We start from the raw sequence: 21,626 nt of genomic DNA, 5'->3' as shown, positions 1-21,626 counted from the left end.
GCAGCAGGATCCAGGTGTGGGATCAGGATGCAGGTGTGGGATCAGGATCCAGGTGTGGGATCAGGATCCAGGTGTGGGAGCAGGATCCAGGTGAGGCAGCAGGATCCAGGTGTCGGAGCAGGATCCAGGTGTGGGAGCAGGATCCAGGTGAGGCAGCAGGATCCAGGTGTGGGATCAGGATGCAGGTGTGGCAGCAGGATCCAGGTGTGGGATCAGGATCCAGGTGTGGGAGCAGGATCCAGGTGTGGCAGCAGGATCCAGGTGAGGGATCAGGATCCAGGTGTGGGATCAGGATCCAGGTGTGGCAGCAGGATCCAGGTGTGGGATCAGGATCCAGGTGTGGCAGCAGGATCCAGGTGAGGGATCAGGATCCAGGTGAGGGATCAGGATCCAGGTGTGGGAGCAGGATCCAGGTGTGGGATCAGGATCCAGGTGTGGGAGCAGGATCCAGGCTTCTCTGGAGCAGACAGAGCTGCTCTGCTGTGCCTTTTTTGGGAAGCAGGCTGGTGTAAGTCAGGGCTGCCATTCCCAGAGCTGGCAGCAGCTCCATGAGGTGCCAGACCCAGCTCCAATTCCCTGTGTTTGCAGTCCAAAGTCAATGTGCAGCACTGCTGTGACATTCCCCACGGCCTCAGCCCCCAAACAGGCACCAGGGGCTCTCCAGAGCTCCCCTTGGTCCCTGGAATGGCTTTTGCAGCTTTGGCACCCCAAAGGGCTGCAGGGATTCGGGTCTTGAGGAGATCAGGGATGGATCAGAAAATCCCAGAATCCCAGACTAGTTTGGGTTGGAGGGACCTCAAATCCCACCCAGTGCCACCCCAGCCATGGCAGGGACACCTCCCACTGTCCCAGGCTGCTCCAGCCCCAATGTGCAACCCTGGATGGAGCTGCAGGAAACCTGGAGAGAAACAATTCCCAAGGGCTGGAGGGACAGGACACAGGGAATGGAGGGACAGACACAGGGAATGGAGGGACAGGACACAGGGAATGGCTTCAAAGTAGGATTTGATGGGATTTTGGGCAGGAATTGTTCCTTGGGAGTGGCTGGGATGGAATTCCCAGAGCAGCTGTGGCTGCCCCTGGATCCCTGGAATGTTCAGTTCCAGGCTGGACACTGGGGCTGGAGCAGCCTGGGACAGTGGGAGGTGTCCCTGCCATGGCTGGGGTGGAACAAGGTGATCTTTCAACCTTAAAATGATTTTATGATTTGCTGTTGCCTGGCTGCTGAGGGTTTGGGAATGCAGTGCTGACAGGATTCCCATTGCTAAGTGATTTACAGGTGGCTCTGGAATGGGAAAAGGAGCCTTCAGCCTCTTGTGTGACTCAGTCAGAGCAGAGGTTGTGCCTGGGAGATTTTGTGTTTCCAGGTGTCCCCATTCCCTGCTCCTGCAGCTCTGGCAGCCTCGGGGCTGTGCCCATTCCCTGGGCAGTGCCCTGCACCCTCTGGGGGAAGAACCTTGCCCTAAAATCCAACCTAAATCCATCCTGGGCCAGCTCCAGCTGCTCCCTGGGTGCTGTCAGGTCACAGGAGCAGAGGTGAGAGCTGTCCCTCTGTCTGGGACACTCCCCATGCCTGGGGGGCTCAGGGAGGGAGTCCTGAACTTGGCCCAGCAGCAGGGAGGTGGGTGAGGTCTGTGCCAGCTCCACACCCTGGCAGCTGATCTGTGCAGCCCCAGGGTGCCCTGGAGGGGCTGCTGGGGATGGACCCAGCCCTGGCTGGGTTGCAGATGGGAGATGAGAGCAGCTCTCCAGGCCCACCCTGGCTCCCTGGGGTGTCCTGGTGTGGAGGACAGGTGTCTGCCAATACAGGCAGGAGCTGCTCTTGGAAATGGAGAATGCAAACCCCCTCCCTCCTAATTATTATTATAATTGTGAAATTAAGGAGTTCTCAGGCAAAGAGATGGGAATTAGGAAGAACAGTTCTTTACTAGGAAAATTAAAATAGTAATGCAGTATTACACAGAACAATCCCAGCCCTGCCAGAGTCAGAATCCAAGCTGACACCAGTCAGTCAGTCAGGGTGTTGGCACAGTCCCATTCAATGGTGGCTGCATCCTCCTGCAGGGGCAGATGTGGTTCAGCTGGAGCAGTGCTCCTGGAGAAGGTGCAGTTTCCTCTGAAGCTCCAGGGATGATGTGCAAAGGTCTGGTTTTCCTCTGGAATCCAGTGGGAAGAAGGTTCCTTGGTGTCCAAATGTCAGTTTTTATCTGGGTAGGAAAGGCTTGGCTCCTCCCCTGGCTGGAGCATCTCCCATGGGATGATGGAATTTTATCAGTCATGCCCTGGGACTCAGTGGCCATGAACAGGAGATATCTCCTGGAGGGAGGATGGGCTGTGGGAAGATAAAGATGATTGCCCAGCTGGTTTAAAGATGGCCCATGAGCAGATAATGTGTGCCAGGAGATCAGGGGCACTGCCCCAGCTGGGTTAACAGATGGGGACAGAATTCACATTGCTGGGCACATCCTGTACTGCAACCCAAGAGGAGGGAAACCAGGAAAGGGAGACAGAGGAAATCCCATCCTGATCTGATTTTTATCCTTTTCTAGCCCAAGGAAGGCATCATCTCTGAGGACAGAAAATCGAGATGTTGGTGCTGTCCAACAGCACAGCCCTGAACCTGCTCCTGTCCAAACTGCTGCAGAAGTGCCTGGAGCAGAGCAACAGCTCCTCCCCTGCTGGGGTGAGCAGCGCCAGCAGCAGCCTGGAGATCCTCTACGTGCTGCTGATGCTGGGGCTGTTGGGGTTCTTCACCGTGGGGGTGCTGGTGACCAACCTGCGGGCGCGGCGCCTCGAGGGGCCCCCCGACCCCTACAGCACCGACATCGCTGCCGACACCTGGCACCGGCAGGACAGGCTGAACCTCCGGCACAAGATCATCGAGAACTACAAACTCTGCTGCGTCCTGGAGAACCAGCTGGCCGTGGAGCAGCCGGGCAGCAAGATCCCCGAGGAGAAATCTGCCTAGGGGAAGGGATTTTCCTGGGATTTTCCTAGAGAAAGGGTTGTGAGTGGTGCAGGGATGATGTGGGTGGTTGTCCTGGTGTGAAGGACAGGTGTCTGCCAATACAGGCAGGAGCTGCTCTTGGAAATGGAGAATGTAAACTCCCTCCCTCCAAATTATTATTATAATTGTGAAATTAAGGGGCTCCCAGGCAAAGAGATGGGAATTAGGAATAACAGTTCTTTACTAGGAAAATTAAAATAGCAATGCAGTATTACACAGAACAATCCCAGCCCTGCCAGAGTCAGAATCCAAGCTGACACCCGTCAGTCAGTCAGGGTGTTGGCACAGTCCCATTCAATGGTGGCTGCATCCTCCTGCAGGGGCAGATGTGGTTCAGCTGGAGCAGTGCTCCTGGAGAAGGTGCAGTTTCCTCTGAAGCTCCAGGGATGATGTGCAAAGGTCTGGTTTTCCTCTGGAATCCAGTGGGAAGAAGGTTCCTTGGTGTCCCAAATCTCAGTTTTTATCTGGGTAGGAAAGGCTTGGCTCCTCCCCTGGCTGGAGCATCTCCCATGGGATGATGGAATTTTATCAGTCATGCCCTGGGACTCAGTGGCCATGAACAGGAGATATCTCCTGGAGGGAGGATGGGCTGTGGGAAGATAAAGATGATTGCCCAGCTGGTTTAAAGATGGCCCATGAGCAGATAATGTGTGCCAGGAGATCAGGGGCACTGCCCCAGCTGGTTCCAAAAGATGGGGACAGAATTCACATTTCTGTCAATTCCAGTACATTTCTGGCCATGTCCTTTATTGCAACCCAAGACAGTGATGCTTGTCACTGTTGAGCTAGGAGTGAATAGTAATAGCAACACACTTCTTCTTGGGCAAAAAAAGCACTTTATTGAATATTTCTATCCAATATACCCTATATTTATAGGATGGTTTGTGAATTTAGGACAGGACAGTAATTCATTGGGCAACAGAAGAAAACACCCCACGTCAGGCACATCGTGCACTGTCCCACAGTCAACACCAGGTGCCAAGCTGTGTTATTAATTCCCTTCCATCTGTGAGAAAACTGTCATCCTGGGAAAGAATCCTGGCTGGAGCTGGGAGAGTTTCACAGCCTGGGAGAGAATCTGAGCTGGAGCTAAGACAGCTCAGAACCCGGGAAAAGGCCTGGCTGGAATTTTCCTTGGCTTCCAGCAGTGTCCAGAGGTGCTGCCAGGGGAGCTGCTGGTGCTCCTGCAGAGCCAGGACAGGAGCTGGCCAGGCTCAGGAGCAGGGCTGGTGGAGCTGGTGGCTCTGGGATGTGCCAGGGCTGCCCCAGTCGTGTTGGAGTCACCATGGGGACAAACTCGGGATCCCATGGAATTATCGTGGATTCATCAGCTTCACCTCCTGAGCAGAACCTCAGGCTGGGAGGGATTTTGGGAATAAGCCCAGCCCTGGCAGGGTGGGCAGGAATTGCCAGAGCAGCTGTGGCTGCCCCTGGATCCCTGGAATGTTCAGTTCCAGGTTGGACACTGGGGCTGGAGCAGCCTGGGACAGTGGGAGGTGTCCCTGCCATGGATGGGATGAGCTTTATCTCCCTCCCAGCCCAAACCATTCTGGGATTCTCTGATTCTCTACAAAGGCAAATCTTGGTGTTGCTGGTGTGAAATTAGAGCCTAATTAGGATTTCATTAGAACCAAACAGGGCAGGGTGTTCACTGCCAAGCATGGCTTAGACAATCATTTTCCAGAAAGACCAAATTCTCTCAAGAAAAAGCAGCTGAAAGATTTCTTTTGTGTTTTTGTCCAGCTTAGAATAATGATTTTATAAATTGTACAATGCTACTATTCCCTTCAGAATCATGCCCCTGTCAGTGATACAATACTAGGAAAAGTTTTCAATTTTTTTTTTCCTGGAAAATATTCCCGTGGAAGAACCCAGACTTTGGAGGGAAACTTTAGTGACTGTGCTGGGAGTGGCACTTGGGGACATGGTTTAATGCTGGGTTTAGGGTTGGACTTAAAGGTCTTGGAGGGCTTTTCCAACCTCAGTGATTCCATGATTGTGATTCCTAGCAGGTCTCCCAAACTGGTCTTGCTGTCAATTTAATTTCCCTCCCATGGATGGGATTTGATCCCATTTGATCCTGGCAGCAAAATACATGTGCAAAGACTGAGCAGCCCACGGGGTCTGTGCCATGGGTGTGGGCAACATTCCCAAATTCCAATCCCAATGCCTTTTCCAGGCTCTTCTTTAGCTCTGCACTTCCACCTAAATAGAATCCCAGCTGTTCTGGGTTCCCAGAACACTCAGGACACTCAAAACACAGGGGTGGTTTTTAAAAAAGATATTTATATATAGTGCCTGCCATTAAGCTGAAGACAAGATCCACATTTTTGGTGTCTGGAGCAGCTTGGAAAATCTCCAGCAGTTTAATTATCCCAGTCACTTTTTCCTCTAGAGGAATGGAAACCCAGATTTGGAAAAATGTTGATTTCTCAGCTTGGGCACTGCTCTTTTGGGATCTCACTGGTTAGGATTTGCCCAGGGAGAGGATCTGCAGAGCCAGGTCCTGGACTTGGCTTAAACTTGCACCAAAAACTGCCTTTAATGGCATTAAACCCATTAATTAATTAAAACCTTTAATTCATCAAAATTACCAAAAACTGCCTTTAATGGCATTAAACCCATTAATTAATTAAAACTTTTAATTCGTGAAAATGACCAAAAACTGCCTTTAATGGCATTAAACCCTTTAATCAATTAAAACCTTTAATTCGTGAAAATTGCCAAAAACTGCCTTTAATGGCATTAAACCCTTTAATTAATTAGAACCTTTAATTCATGAAAACATCAAAACCTTCCATGACATTAAACCCCTTGAATTAAACTTGTCCCCAGGGCTCCCTCCTGCAGCTCTCCCTCCACCTCAGGTATTTTCAGGGATTTTGGGTCATTTTATTTTCATAAAATAAATTTTGGGTCGTTTAATTTTCATGAGACAAATTTTGGGTCATTTTATTTTCATGAAACAAATTTTGAATCATTTTATTTTCATGAGACAAATTTTGGGTCATTTTTATTTTAATAAAATAAATTTTGGGCCATTTTATTTTCATGAGACAAATTTTGGGTCATTTTTATTTTAATAAAATAAATTTTGGGCCATTTAATTTTCGTAGCTCCAGGGGGGTTTATTTGTGAGGAGGGTGATGCTCAGCATTAATTGTATCCCTTTTTTTTTTTTTTTTTTTTTGTTCTTTAAGCAGCTCTGCCTTTTTATTTAATTGCAATTTAAAAAGAGGGGAGGTCTCAGAGCTCAGCTTTGCTGTGCCACCCTCGGTGCCTGTTGTGCATTCCCATGACAGTCTTGCAGATATCTCCCTCCCCCCTGTTTTTTCCACTTGTAGAAAGCAATAAAATCTGAATTTCAAGCACAGATGTTGTTTTTTCCTCCCAACCTGTTCGGCAGGCTCAGAGGGGGGGGCACCCACTCACCCGTCCCCTCTCTCCACCCGACTGAGCAGGTGCTGGGATCTCTCCCAGGGCACCCACACCTGCACAAATATTCAAATATCAGCAGCAAATTCCCCTCCTGGGGCTGACTCCCGGGGTTTGCAGCCCCCAGGGAGAGGCTGGGAGTTGGGAGCAGCGATGCCAGCACTGCTCCCTCCCCTGCAGCCCCTGGCAGGGCCTGGAGGGATCCAGGAGAGCTGGAGAGGGGCTGGGACAGGACACAGGGAATGGCTGCAGAGTAGGGTTTGATGGGATACTGGGAATTAGGAATTGTTCCCTGGATCCCTGGCAGTGCCCAGCCTCAAATCCAATCCTTCTCTCAGTTTGGAACCTGCCCCCAGCTGCCCACAATAAATCCAGTCCCACAGAGGTGTGAGAGTGGGGCAGGCTCAGCTTTGGGACAGCCAGGAGCCAATTCCAGCTGGGAGAAAAGCTGAGTGCAAAGCTGAGGGAAATCTATCCAAGGGATGACTCCAGGTGTTTATATGCAGATGTTTATTCCCAGGTGTTTATATGCAGGTGTTTATTCCCAGGTGTTTCTATCCAGGCATTTCTATCCAGATGTTTATTTCCAGGTGTTTTTTCCAGGTATTAATTTCCAGGTGTTTCTATCCAGGTGTTTATTTCTAGGTGTTTATTCCCAGGTGTTTATATGCAGGGGTTTATTCCCAGGTATTTATTCCCAGGTGTTTCTATCCAGGTATTTATTTCCAGCTGTTTATTTCCAGGTGTTTCTATCCAGGCATTTCTATCCAGATGTTTATTTCCAGGTGTTTCTATCCAGGTGTTTATTTCCAGGTATTAATTTCCAGGTGTTTCTATCCAGGTGTTTCTATCCAGATATTTATTTCCTGGTCTTTCTATCCAGGTGTTTATTCCCATATGTTTATATCCAGGTATTTATATTCAGGTGTTTCTATCCAGGTGTTTCTACCCAGCTGTTTATTTCCAGGTATTTATATCCAGGTATTTATTTCCAGGTGTTTCTATCCAGGTATTTATTCCCAGGTGTTTATATCCAGGTATTTATACCCAGGTATTTATTTCCAGGTGTTTCTATCCAGATGTTTCTATCCAGGTGTTTATTTCCAGGTATTTATATCCAGGTCTTTATATGCAGATGTTTATTTCCAGGTGTTTCTATCCAGGTATTTATTCCCAGGTGTTTATATCCAGGTATTTATATCCAGATATTTATTTCCAGGTGTTTCTATCCAGGTATTTATTCCCAGGTGTTTATATCCAGTTATTTCTATCCAGATGTTTATTTCCAGATGTTTCTATCCCTGTATTTCTAGCCCAGAGCCAGGGAAGCCAGTCTGTGCTGACCTGAGGCAGCTCTGACACGCTGAGATTCAGGGCTCACCCTTTGCCCTCCCCATCCTGGACAACTCCAAGCTCTGATTTCCCATCTCATGGAGAACTTGCAGCTGCAGCAGGATTTGGATTTTACCAGCAGAAATCCTCAGAGCTGCAGGGCTGGGATGAAAAATCCAGCTGGCAAACCCTTCCCAGCCAAAGGCTGTGTGAGTCTGAGCTCCCCTGTGCCATTTGGAGTTATCAGTGCTATATTTCAGTTATATCTTTATTTGCAGCTGGCCGGGTCAGACCTGCTAAATCTGGAAACTTGTTCGGAGACAAGCAGGAGGAAACTGATAAAAATAGAAGATAGGAGCAATCAGAAGCGAGCAGAACATTCTTTACAGCTGATAACTGCTCTTATCTCGTGTAATATTTCTCTGGCATCCTGTTTCAGTTTTACACGTTGTTATCACTGACCCAAACTCGGTCCCCAGGCTGCTGCCCCAGCTGGAGCTCCTGTGAAAGCTGCAGGGAGCTTTTCTCAGGGGGTGGCTGCAGGGAGCAGCAGCAGCTCAGGAGCCACCAGCAATGAGGAGGAGCTGCCCTGGGGGGACTCCAGAGGGACCTGGGCCAGCTCCAGGAGTGCCCATGGCAATCCCATGAGGTTTAACCAGGGCAGGACTTGAGTTGGGATAACCCTGGGATGAATCCAGGCTGGGATGAGCAGATGGAGCTGATGGACGTGCCCATCCCAGAGCCCCCTGTGCCCACTGTGGGATCAGGAGAGGGATTGGGGTTGGGATTGGCATTGGGATTGTGCCCCTGAGCCCCCCCAGGTGTGACCCCACCTGCAGAGCTGCCCCAGCCCTGTCCCAGCCCAGGGAGGAGCTGGAGCTGCTGCAGAGCCCAGAGGAGCAGCAGGATGAGCAGAGGGATGGAGCAGCTCTGCTGGGAGGAAAGGCTGGCACAGCTGGGATTGTTCACCTGCACAGGAGAAGCTTTGGGCTGAGCTCAGGGTGGCCTTGCAGGGCCTGAAGGAGCTGCAGGAAACATGGAGAGAGACAATTGCCAAGGGCTGGAGGGACAGGACACAGGGAATGGAGGGACAGGACACAGGGAATGGAGGGACAGACACAGGGAATGGAGGGACAGGACACAGGGAATGGAGGGACAGGACACAGGGAATGGCTTCAAAGTAGGATTTGGTGGGATCTTGGGAATTGTTCCCTGGCAGGGGCTGGGATGGAATTCCCAGAGCAGCTGTGGCTGCCCCTGGATCCCTGGCAGTGCCCAAGGCCAGGCTGGACACTGGGGCTGGAGCAGCCTGGGACAGTGGGAGGTGTCCCTGCCATGGTTTCTGTTGGAATGGGATGAACTTTAAGGTCCTTTCCAACCCAAGCCAGCCTGGAATTCTGTGATTTAACCCTGAGGATCAGGGGTTGATCCCCAGTTTTTGATCCCCAGGGAATTCTCTTTTGGCACAGCCCCCAGCTCTGTCCCTGCCTCCCACCATTCCATTCCCACCCCTCTCCAGGTTTCCCTGCCCCCTCTCCCAGCCCTATCACCAGCATCTCTCCCATTGTTCCTGAGCTCTGTTTCCTCTTTCCCTGTGACCTCCAGCTCCAGTGGCAGCAGGGATTTCTCAGGGCATGGATTCAGCACTGCTGTGAACCTCCAGCCTGGGATCTTTATCCAGCCACCTTCAGGGACTTCCAGGACTTTCCGTCCTGGCAGGGTTTTCTCAAGGCTTTATTTTCTGCTTCCCACCCAGCAGTGCCAAAGGGAGCTGGGAAAAGGGTGCAGACAAGGATCTCACCCCAGCCCTGCACCTGCAGGTCCTTCCCATTCCACTCTGGGACTTCCCCATTCCCAGGGACTCGGGGCTGGATTGGACCCTGAGGCATAAAACATCCAACCCTCCCCAAAATTTTATTTTCTTTTTTTCACCTTAATATGCAAAGGTTGTGGTGCAGGAATAGGAAAACCACCACGGACATCACTCAGGGATTTACCCAGGACCCAAAATTCACCCTCTGTTCTCCTTCTGTTTCTGGCTTCTCCTTAAAAAAAAAAAAAAAGGGAATTACTCTCTCTACCACCAGCCCAGCTGTGTTTCCATCCAGATCCTGACCTGGAGAAAGGGATTGTGACAGGAAAAAAGGCATTTTGAGTAGAAGCAAGAAGCTGGGAAACACCTGGCTCATGGCAGAGCTCCAGGAGCATTTGGGCACCTGTGCCAGGGATGCCCAGGATGGGATGCTGGGCAGGGCCAGGGGCTGGATTCAATCCCTGTGGGTCCCTTCCAGCTCAGGATATTCCCTGGTTTGCTCTTGCTCCAATCCCAGAGGTGCTGCACAGCTCAGTGCACAACACAGGCAATAGAAACAGAGTTTTTATTTAATCAAAAATAATTTAACCCAACCTCTGCACATTAAAAAGCCTCTCCTGGATTTTTCCATGTGCTTTTTGCTCCTCATTTCCACTCCCAGAAGTCACTGAAATGGAGAAATCACCAGGAACTCTGAGGGATCCTTCTTTTCTCCAGCTCTGGGCAGGTTTCCTCTTCCCTCCTGAATTTCCTTCAGTGGGAACCAACACAGGAGCACATTCCCTGCTCCAGCTTCTCCTCTTTATTTATCCACTGGATTTTTCAGGGATGTGAAGAGAATGAAGCTGCCTGTGGAATTTTCAAAACGGAGAACAACCTGCTGTGCTTACCAGATGTGTTTGTGGGTTCATTCCATCAGTTTAATGGGTTTTATTCCATTAAATTTCCTATTCCAGGAGGAGGATGAGCCTGCAAGGTGCACTTCCAGAAATGCAACTTCCTTAAACTTCCTTTGCATTTTCAAAATAATAATGTATTAGCTATTTTATATTATTACTATCAACATTCAAAAGAAAAATTCCCTGTGCTGCAGACTAAGATTTATTTTAAATTAAGTCATAACACTGAAGTCTGCTAAACAGTGGAAAATGGGAGAAAGTGGGAAAAATGGAACAAGTTGTGGGTGATTTGAGACAACGTAGATTGAGAACAAATGAAGGAAAATTCAAAAGGGAAGACATGAAAGATTCCAATACCTCCAGAAACACAGCAAATTTTCTCACTCTCTGTAAATCTCTGTAGTTCAACCTTTGCCCATCCTTTCATCCTGAAAGCTCTGCTGAATTTTTGAGAGTGAGGTGAGCTGTTCTTTTTTTATTTTTTTTTTTTTTTAACTCTGGGATCTTTCTGAGCAAGCCAAGGTTGATTTTTCCTGCCCAGCTCCCCCTCCCCTGCTGCCCTGGCTGTCCCCAGGTGATGTTGTCCTGGCCGAGGGCTCCTTAATGATCTGGAAACAGGATGTGAAGCACAGGATGGGAGTGGCAGCACCTCCACTCTGCCCTGGAGGTGACTCTGCTGTCGTGTGCCTGGAGCCGAGCCCAAAACGTGGACACGAGGCCAAAGAAACCGGCACTGATTAACTCAATTCATTGTTTTATCATTTTTATTGTGTTTGTTCCCCAGGCTCAATTAAAGGGTGATGAGTTTTGCTGCCAGGGCTGAGTCACAGCGGCAGGAGCTGGAAGTGGCTGTGAGCCAGGATTTGGGATGGGCTGGGATCAGGAACAGGCTGGGGCTCCTCCTGTGCCACAGGACAGGTCCTGGCAGGCTCCTGGTGACCTGGCAATTTTCGGGAATTCATTGCAGAGAATGAAGCTGCCTGTGGCATTTTCAAGAAGGAGAAATGAGCTGTCCCAACCTGCTGTGCTTACCAGATGTGTTTGTGGGTTCATTCCATCAGTTTAATGGGTTTTATCCCATGAAATTTCCCATTCCAGGGGGGTTTATTCCATAAGTTTAATGGGTTTTATCCCATGAAATTTCCCATTCCAGGGGGGTTTATTCCATAAGTTTAATGGGTTTTATTCCATTAAATTTCCCATTCCAGGGGGATTTATTCCATAAGTTTAATGGGGTTTATTCCATGAAATTTCCCATTCCAGGGGGGTTTATTCCATAAGTTTAATGGAGTTTATTCCATGAAATTTCCCATTCCAGGGGGGTTTATTCCATAAGTTTAATGGGGTTTATTCCATGAAATTTCCCATTCCAGGGGGAGGATGAGCCTGCACCTCCTGCAGGGACCACACCAGTGTGTCCCAGTAGGTCACCAGTGCCTGTTCTGGGAATACCCATTAAATCCCAGGGCAGGGGGCTCAGATGGACCCATTTTACCTGGAAATCTTCAGGAGAAGGGCAAGAGGAACCCAGGAATTCCAGTGTCAGGGACAGCTCATCCCAGAGCTCTTCCCAGATCCCAAATATTTCTGCTCTGAGACCTCCTGCTTCCATTTCTGGGACTTCCTGGGCAGATCCCATCCAGCTGTTCCCAACCCCTGTGGATTTAGAAATGCCCAACTGCCCATGGGGTCACAGCAGCATCAAAAAATGGAATTTTGTGGCAAAGGGAGGGTCTGAAAATGGAAGGAAAGCAGCAAAATCTGTGGAGGTCTGTCCTGGGGAGTTTGTGAGAAAGCTGAATGCTTCAGAGCCAATCATGCTGGAAAAAAAATAAAAAATAAGAAAGAAACCAACTGAACTGGAGCAAGATCAGGCTGAGGGAGTGCTCTGGATAAATCCTGCAGGATTCTCTGGAGCTTTAGTTTTTCCTCACACCTACACTGAGGATGGTGAGAGACAGACAGTCCTGGGAATCACACCCAGAATGGGGAATGGGATCCATGAGCTGCTCTGACCTGCACTGGGACCATCCACGGAATCCTGGAGTGCTCTGGGTTGGAAGTGTCAGGGAAATTAATCCACAAACACCAGGGGTTCATGCCCAAAAAGGAGACAGAGGAGTCTTTTTGATTTATTGGAATAAAGGGAGAGGCCATGGGGCATCCCCTGGGGTCTCTCCAATTTTTGGAGGATTCAGCCTCCTTTTATCCCAATTTCCCTCTCTGTTTCCCCATTGCTGAGGTACTTGAGAGCACAGACTCCCCTAAGACACCTGAGATTTCCCTCTAATCTACAACCCTCCCTTTTCATTTTTAATTCTTACAGAATTCATAGTTTCCCCCATTGCTTCTTTCATCTTCTGATATCCAGTTTCATTTCTCAGCAAACCTACAGTTTGTTTGTAAAGGCAAATCTCTTTTCCCATTCATCCATCAATGGAATCCTTCCCATTGTTTCTTTTACCTCTCAGTGCTGGTTTTATCTCCCAGCAGATCCACAGCTTGTTTGTAAAGACAAATCCATCATTCCTCTCAGAAGGGACCTTAGAGAAGATTTTTCCCATCCCTGGGGACACCCCCAGGCTGCTCCCAGCCCCAATTTCCAACCTGGCATCTCCAGGGAAGCCCAGAGGGCTCAGCCACCACCGGGACCAGAGAAAGACAGGGCAGATCCTGCCCCTGCCCGAGCAGCGTCCTGGGAAGGGATTTTCCATCCTAAACATCTCCAGACTCTAAGAAATCTCCCCCAGCTCTTGCTCAAAACCTCAAAATATCCCCCTGGAAGTGTCCAAGGGCAGCTTGGAGCATCCTGAGGCAGGGAAAGGTGTTCCTGCCCGTGGGAATGGGATGATCCTTAAAGCTTCTCCCTCCTGAGAGGAATGATGGATTTGTCTTTACAAACGAGCTGAGGGTCTGCTGGGAGATAAAACCAGCACTGAGAGAGAAAAGAAACAATGGGAGGGATTCCACTGATTGATGAAGGGGAAAAGAGATTTGCCTTTACAAACAAACTGTAGGTTTGCTGGGAAATGAAATTGGATATCAGAAGGTGAAAGAAGCAACGGGGAAACCCATGAATTGTATAAGAATTAAAAATGCAAAGGGAGGGTTGTACATTAGAGGGGAATCTCAGGTATCAGGTGTTTGGGAAGTCTGTGCCTCTCGAGTAGCTCAGCAATGGGGAAAGAGAGAGAGAGGGAAATGCAGATGGAAAAATAGGATAAAAAAGAGGCTGCATCCTCCAAAAATTGGAGAGACCCCAGGGGATGCCCCATGGCCTCTCTCTATTCCAATAAAGCCAAAAGGACTCCTCAGTTTTGGACACAAACCTCAGGTGTGTGTGGATGAATTTCCCTGACACTCCAAAGCACTGTGGAGGAGGAGGAACAGGAGGAACTGGGGAAGGGGCATCTCTCAGCATCCAGCCTTGGGAAAGGTTCATTCCTGCAGCCAACACCTGCCAGGGCATGACCCAGATTTTATTTTGGGAGGAGTGCCGGGGTGGCCGCGGTGAGCCATGCCCAGCGCCCAGTGCCCGGTGAGGGCTCCTCACGTGAGCAGAGTCACATCCAGACATCCCCGTGCCCCATTTCCTCCCGGCCAGCAGCTCTGGCTCGACAGGAAACCTCGCTGGTGTCACTGGGAGGCAGCAGGGAAAACAAGCTGGGAGGAGAGCGGGGCTGGGAAATGCTCCAGGCTGCAGCTCATCCGGGCTTGTCCAGGCACCTCTGAGCATCCTCCTCCATTCCAGCACCTCGAAAGGATTTTAAAGGGCTTTGCTCATGTCCTGCCTCTGCTTCCTTCCAGGTATCCACGCTCCTGGAAGAGGGGACTCAGAGATTGGGTTAATTCCCATCAGCTCCTAAGCTCCAGGCAGGGTGTTGATGCTTTAAAATCCAATATTTAGGCAAAAATGTTCCAATATTGTAGGACTAAAATAGCCTATTTTAGTATATACAGCCTATATATACCTATAGTATATAATATATAGTATATATAGGATAGATAGATAGATAGATAGATAGATAGATAGATAGTTAGATAGATAGATAGATAGATAGATAGATAGATAGATAGATAGATAGCGTGTATATAATATATATATATATAAAATATATATATAATGTATATATAGTATATATATATATAATGTATATATAGTATATAATATATATATATTTACTATATAAATATATATTTACTATATATATATTTACTATATAATAGCCTATTTAAGTATATATATAGCCAATATATATAGGATATAATATATAATATATAATATATAATATATAATATATAATATATAATATATAATATATAATATATAATATATAATATAAATATATATTTAGTATATAATAGCCTATTTTAGTACATATACATATATATACACACTTTACTTATATATATACTTTAGTATATATATAGTATATATATATTTAGTACATAATAGCCTATTTAAGTATATATATAAGCCAATATATATAGGATATAATATAATATAATATAATATAATATAATATAATATAATATAATATAATATAATATAATATAATATAATATAATATAATATAATATAATATAATATAATATAATATAATATAATATAATATATATTTAGTATGTAATAGCCTATTTTAGTATATATACATATATATACACTTTACTTATATATATACACTTTAGTATATATATAGTATATATATATACACTATATAATAGCCTATTTAAGTATATATATAGCCAATATATAGGATATAATATATAGTATATAATAGAAATATATATTTAATATATAATAGCCTATTTTAGTACATATACATATATATACACTTTATTTATATATATACTTTAGTATATATATATATAGCATATATATACATAGTATACAATATTTAGTATATATATAGCATATATATACATAGTATATAATATTTAGTATATATGTATATATATATTTAGTATATAATAACCTATTTAAGCATATATAGCTTATATATAGCATATAATATATAGTATATAATATATATATATTTAGTATATAATAGCCTATTTTAGTACATATACATATATATATACACACTTTACTTATATATATAATTTAGTGTATATATATATATATAATATAAACAATTGCTTGCTTGTTTCCTTCCCTTGTGTGGTTAAAAAAAAGAAAAAAAAAAAAGAAGAAAAAAAAAAAGAATTTCAGGAATAAGGGAACCAAATCCTCAGCTGGGACTGTGTCCCATAAAACTGATGGAAACTTCCCAGTTTATTTGGCATCCCTGGAAGACTCTCAGGTTTATTTCTCATGGCCTTGGTGTTCCTGCTGCAAACTCAGCCCTTTGTAAAAGCCCAGACTGGGTGTGGGAACCCTGCTGGGGGATCTGGGAACCTGCTGGGGGGTGGGGGATCCCCTCTGAGGATTTAGGATCCCCTCTGAGGATGCAGAATCCCCTGTGAGAATGTGGGATCCCCTCTGAGGATGTGGGGTCCCCTCTGAGGATGTGGGATCCCCTTTGAGGATTTAGGATCCCACTGTTCTGCCCTGCCAGGACAAGGAGGAATCCTGCACCTTTTCCTGGCACTGGCTGGAGTCCGTCCTCCTGCCCTTCCCCTGTCACCCCTCAGGGGCTGGCACTAATCACGGCTGTTAATGAGCAATCAAGCTCCTCTCCAGGGTGGGTTGCACTCCTGGATTCTGTGTCTCTCCCAGAGAATCAGGAAAATTCTCACAGAGTCCCTGGTAATGAAAGAACTCCCCCAAAATCCCTCGTCCCCCCACGTTGTGTGGATGATTGCACTCCAAGGGATTGATATCCACGTTTATCCCCTTCCCTTCCCTTCCCTTCCCTTCCCTTCCCTTCCCTTCCCTTCCCTTCCCTTCCCTTCCCTTCCCTTCCCTTCCCTTCCCTTCCCTTCCCTTCCCTTCCCTTCCCTTCCCTTCCCTTCCCTTCCCTTCCCTTCCCTTCCCTTCCCTTCCCTTCCCTTCCCTTCCCTTCCCTTCCCTTCCCTTCCCTTCCCTTCCCTTCCCTTCCCTTCCCTTCCCTTCCCTTCCCTTCCCTTCCCTTCCCTTCCCTTCCCTTCCCTTCCCTTCCCTTCCCTTCCCTTCCCTTCCCTTCCCTTCCGCATTTCCACTGGACTCATTTTCCAAGGAAAAACATCCATCAAATCCAGGGAAGATTCTGAAACTCTGACTTTGGAGAGGACATTGATCCTGGCAGCACCGGGGTTATCCAGGAATGAGGGAGTTTTTCTGGAGCTCTCCTCTCCTCCAGGCAGCAGCTCCTGCTGCTGATTTTCTTCCCATCTCTGCATTTGTTGGCCAAAGGTGGAGCTCAGCACGAGCTGCTGAGACTTTTAAAGCTCTGTGTGTTCACCAGAGGAGATTTGGCATGGGAAAAAAAAAAGGAGCTGAGTCCCACAGGAAGATTTAGGAAAGTCTGAACACAAATTTAACAACTGCTGCTGCTTCCCAAAGGCTGCTGTGCGGCTCAGCTCTCCCCAAAAAGCCCAGCTGAGCTCTCATCCTCCCCAGCTGTGCTGCTTGCAGGGAAAACCCGGGACCAGGAGCTGTGTGTGCCCCAAAGCCCAGCTCAGGCAGGTGTTAAAAACGAGACAGAAGTCTCGATATGCAGCAAAATTAAATTGCTTTATTTTATACAGATAGAGCAATGGGGATACATGGGGGTCACTGCCCACTCCGTGCTCCACCCCACTTTGGTTTGCAGCTCCCTTTTATAAAGTGGTTTCCTTGCAGTCATCAGTAATTGTTATTTTTTGTTGTCATAATTCTGCCAGGTAAGCAGTGGTGGTCTGTGGGATGTGAGTCTCTGGACAATTTGTCAATCCCACAGATAACCACTGCTCTTGGTAGATAAGGAATGGCAGAAATTGGGAAGTCTGGTCTCAGGGACAGGCTGCAATTGATCACACAGAGGCAGGAAACCTGATTTTGCAGAATCTGCTGGGCTGTGTGAAAACCTTGCTTTGCAAGCTGTCAATAGATATAACTTATTTAGAAAACATAATATTCATAACAGAGGGATTTAAACCAGAATGATTTAATCATGTATTTTCCTTTCTTTAGTGTCATGCTTCATTTCAGACCTTCAATACTTCTCTGATTAACACAATCTTTGATCAATTCTCAAGGGCTGCCCCTGCCTGGAGCTGCTCCCGGAGGGGTTTGGCAGGAGGGGTGGAAGTGCAGGATCCAGCACCGCAGCCTGGCTGGCAGAACAGGCTGGAAGGGGCTGGGGCACCACGATGGCAGCTCAGATAGCGAGCGTGCCTCGCCCAGCAGCCTCTTCCCTCTTCCCGGTACTTTCTTTGCCCATCCTTTCTCCAGAAGGGGAAGCAGGTGGGGCAGGGGGGAGGTGGGGCAGGGGCAGTTCTGGGGGCTGGGCAGGGGAAAGAGTGGGATAATCCTGATGGTTCATCCTCCGCTCAGGGAATTCTTGGGGGCTGGGCAGGGAAAAGAGTGGAATATTGATCCTGGTGGTTCCTTCTCCACTCAGGGAATTCTTGGGGTCTGGGCAGGGAAAGGAGTGGGATAATCCTGATGGTCCCTTTGACACAAGGAATTCCTGGGGTCTGGGCAGGGGAAAAATTTGGATTCACTGATCCTGATGGTTCCTTTGACTCAGGGAATTCCTGGGGGCTAGGCAGGGAAAAAAATGGGATTCACTGATCCTGGTGGTTTATTCCCACTCAGGGAATTCCTGGGATCTGGGCAGGGAAGGGATTTGGATTCACTGATCCTGGTGGTTTATTCCCACTCAGGGAATTCCTGGGCTCTGGGCAGGGGAAAAATTGGGATTCAATAGTCCTGATGGTTCCTTCTTAGCTCAGGGAATTCTCGGGGTCTGGGCAGGGAGTGGAACTGGATGATCCTGATGGTTTCTTCCTAGCTCGGGCAATTCCTGGGGGTCTGGGCAGGGAAAAGAGTGGGATAATCCTGATGGTTCCTTATCAGCTCAGGGAATTCCTGGGCTCTGGGCAGGGAAGGGATTTGAATTCACTGATCCTGGTGGCTCCTTCTCAGCTCAGGGAATTCCTGGGATCTGGGCAGGGAAGGGATTTGAATTCACTGATCCTGGTGGCTCCTTCTCAGCTCAGGGAATTCCTGGGCTCTGGGCAGGGAAGGGATCTGGATTCACTGATCCTGGTGGTTCATTCCCACTCAGGGAATTCCTGGGATCTGGATTCACTGATGCCGGCGGCTCCTTCCCAGCTCAGACAATCCCACGACTCTGCCGTTCCTCTGGCGGACCCAGGATGCCCCTGGATGTTCCTGCCAGCCCCTGAGCCTCGGAACAACCGCAATTCCTGGTTAATTATGACCAATAACCACCACCCCGCCCAGACACCCCGGAACACGCTCCCGGCTGTTCCCCCGACTCTCTCTGTGCCGGGCCGAGGGACGCCGGTGTCGCTGCTGTCCCCTCCCAGGTGCCCGCACCTGTCCCCGCCTCCGGCCCCTCCCTGCGATTATCCCCGGGCCACTCCTCCGCTCCGCTCCTTAAATAGTTAAAAATCCTGGAGCGGGGACAGAGCCAGCGCTGGGCTCCGGGCAGGTAAAAACTCTCCTTTGATCCGTTTAATTAACAATTTAAACTGCTGCTCGCATTGGGAATTCCCGCTTGTCATTAGCTGGGATGCGTTTGTTTGTTTGTTTGTTTGTATCCCTGAAAATCAGATGCGTTTAATTCTCTTGTTGTTAGGATTTTTTATTTTTTTTTTTCTAAAAATTAGCTAAATATGGTGTTAGGTATAGACAGGTATTAGGTGTGTATATATATGTGTGTGTGTACATATATGTGTGTGTGTGTATATATATATACATATTTATTTATTTATTTATTTATTTTTATACATATATGTGTATATATATATATATTTATATATATGTATGTGTATATATATATATGTATGTGTATATATACACACATATATTTAATATGTATATAATATATATATATACATATATAATCTATATACACCCTATATATAACATATAAAAATATAGCACATTATCTATAATATATAATATATATAATATATAGTAAATACATATTATATATAATTTATAGATTGTATAAATTATAATTTGTATATAGACAATATATGTTTATATTATATACAAATATATAATGCATTTATATATCTAGAATATCTCCATATGGGATGTATATATAATCTGTATTTAACAGAAATTATAATATATATTATATATAAATATATAATACATAATACGTAAATATATATTAATTATATACAGATATAGATATATACATAATATGTAAATATATAATAATTATAATATATAAAATATATAATACATAATATATAAATATATAATAATTATATATAGATATATACATATGGGATATCTCGATATGATTTGTATGTTATAGACATTTATATATAATAAATATATATAATAGATATAAAATATATATTTTTATATAAGAATGTATACATAGGGGATGTATATATATAATTTATATATTATAGAAATTATAATTTATATATAATATATATTATAGAAATATAATGTGTTTATATATTTTTATATCTATAAAATATAAACATGGGATGGAGATTTATTTATTTATTTATTTATTTATTTATTTATATATATGCAATGTATAATAGGGACTTGCAGCACTGTTTTTGTATTTTAATGTGGGTTTTTTTGTGTAAGGGCAGGGGAAATTTATGCAAACCTCCACGTGTGCAGGGATTTTATTTCATTTGAATTATTTCTGAGCCGTGTTTGTGTGAGCCACGCCTCTGCCACACACACGGGAAAAAAAAAAAATCACAGCAATCCTCGGGCTGGGAAAAACAGCGGGGAGGGATGGGGGAAGGGGCTGAGCCCAACCTTGGGCGGAGAAAAAAAGCAAAGAGAAAAAAAAAAAAAAGGAAAAGAAAAAAAAAAGCAAAGAAAAAAAAAAAAAAAAGCAAAAAAAAAAAAGCAAAAAAAGAGTTGATTTCTGATCTGTTTAATTAATATTGATCTGTTTAATTAATACTGATCTGTTTAATTAATTCTGATCTGTTTAATTAATACAACCATGGGGAAATTGGGCTGATGGGACATCCCAGAATCTTCCTGTTGACCTAAAATCCCCCCAGTCCCTTCCAGGGAGCTCCAGGCTGAGCTGAGACGTTTCCCCCCCTGATTTCTGTCATTCCGAGCTCTCCCAGCCCTGCCCGTGCGGTGCACACGGACAAATAATCTGATTTATTTATCCAGCACCTGCTCACACCTTCCTGCAGTTGCCCAAGAACAGCCACAGGCAGATCCCGCCCTAAACTTCTTTTATTTTTGCTTTTTTTGGGGGTGAAAATTCAGCTCCTGCCAGCCAGTGGCTGCAGGAATTGTCCCGGTGGCGTTTCCATCCCATCATTTTCTGGGAATTCTCCCTCTCCTTTTGTTCTCCTGTGCTGGTTGGACTGGGAGGGAACTGGGAGGGATTTCTCCTCCCAAATCTTTTCTGGATGGAGTCAAGTGGGACATGGCTCAGTGATGGCAACACTTGCAGAGATTTATTTTTTTTACTGCATATTGAATTTTTTTTTTAAAAGTATATTGAGATTTTTTTTTAAGTATATTGAGATTTTTTTTTAAGTATATTGAGATTTTTTTAAAGTATATTGAGATTTTTTTAAAGTATATTGAGTTTTTTTAAGTATATTGAGTTTTTATTTACTGCATATTGAGGTGATTTTTTTAAAGTATACTGAGATTTTTTTAAAGTATATTGAGATTTTTTTTAAAGTATATTGGGATTTTTAAAATGTATATTGAGACTTTATTAATGTATATTGAGATTATTTAATATATTGAGGTTTTTTTAATATCTTGACGGTTTTAAAAAGACATTAAGTTTTTTTAGTGTGTTGAGTTTTTTAATACATTGCGGGTTTTTTAATATTGGAATTTTTAAATATTGGTTTTTAATATGTTGGTTTTAAAAATATATTTTATATATATAATATATATCTTATATATATTTCATATATAAAAATATATGATTTTAAAATATTTTAATATATTAACTTTTTTTAATGCTGCCTTTTTTTTTTATACTGCCTTTTTTTTTATACTGCCTTTTTTTTATACTGC

At 45.4% G+C, this 21,626-nt stretch overlaps 2 protein-coding genes across 4 annotated transcripts in view; one reads left to right on the top strand and one right to left on the bottom strand.

Annotated features, from left to right (window-relative positions):
• Positions 1 to 2,560: 2,560 nt before the first annotated feature.
• KCNE1 (potassium voltage-gated channel subfamily E regulatory subunit 1) lies at positions 2,561 to 3,026 on the top strand. The gene has a single exon (XM_056484834.1). It carries the CDS (start codon positions 2,588 to 2,590, stop codon positions 2,966 to 2,968), a length of 381 nt encoding a protein of 126 aa, XP_056340809.1. The 5' UTR covers positions 2,561 to 2,587; the 3' UTR covers positions 2,969 to 3,026.
• An 8,206-nt stretch (positions 3,027 to 11,232) lies between these two features.
• SMIM11 (small integral membrane protein 11) overlaps positions 11,233 to 21,626 on the bottom strand; it is a 36,385-nt gene continuing 25,991 nt past the window's right edge. For 2 of the 3 annotated variants that reach the window (XM_056484856.1, XM_056484894.1), the window contains one exon: positions 11,233 to 11,466. The gene's annotated coding sequence lies outside the window, so the exon portion shown is untranslated. Of the gene's footprint in view, positions 11,467 to 20,356; positions 20,379 to 21,626 lie in introns of those variants that run through there. The other variant, XM_056484878.1, reaches the window with a different exon arrangement.

The sequence above is a fragment of the Oenanthe melanoleuca genome, chromosome 1, assembly GCF_029582105.1.
Source record: "Oenanthe melanoleuca isolate GR-GAL-2019-014 chromosome 1, OMel1.0, whole genome shotgun sequence".
Lineage (NCBI taxonomy): Eukaryota > Metazoa > Chordata > Aves > Passeriformes > Muscicapidae > Oenanthe > Oenanthe melanoleuca.
This window is presented reverse-complemented; position numbering and strand designations above follow the sequence as displayed.

What these genes read in the sequence shown, in the direction of transcription:
- KCNE1 (XM_056484834.1), top strand. Translation starts at nt 2,588, where the DNA reads ATGTTGGTGCTGTCCAACAGCACAGCCCTGAACCTGCTCCTGTCCAAA.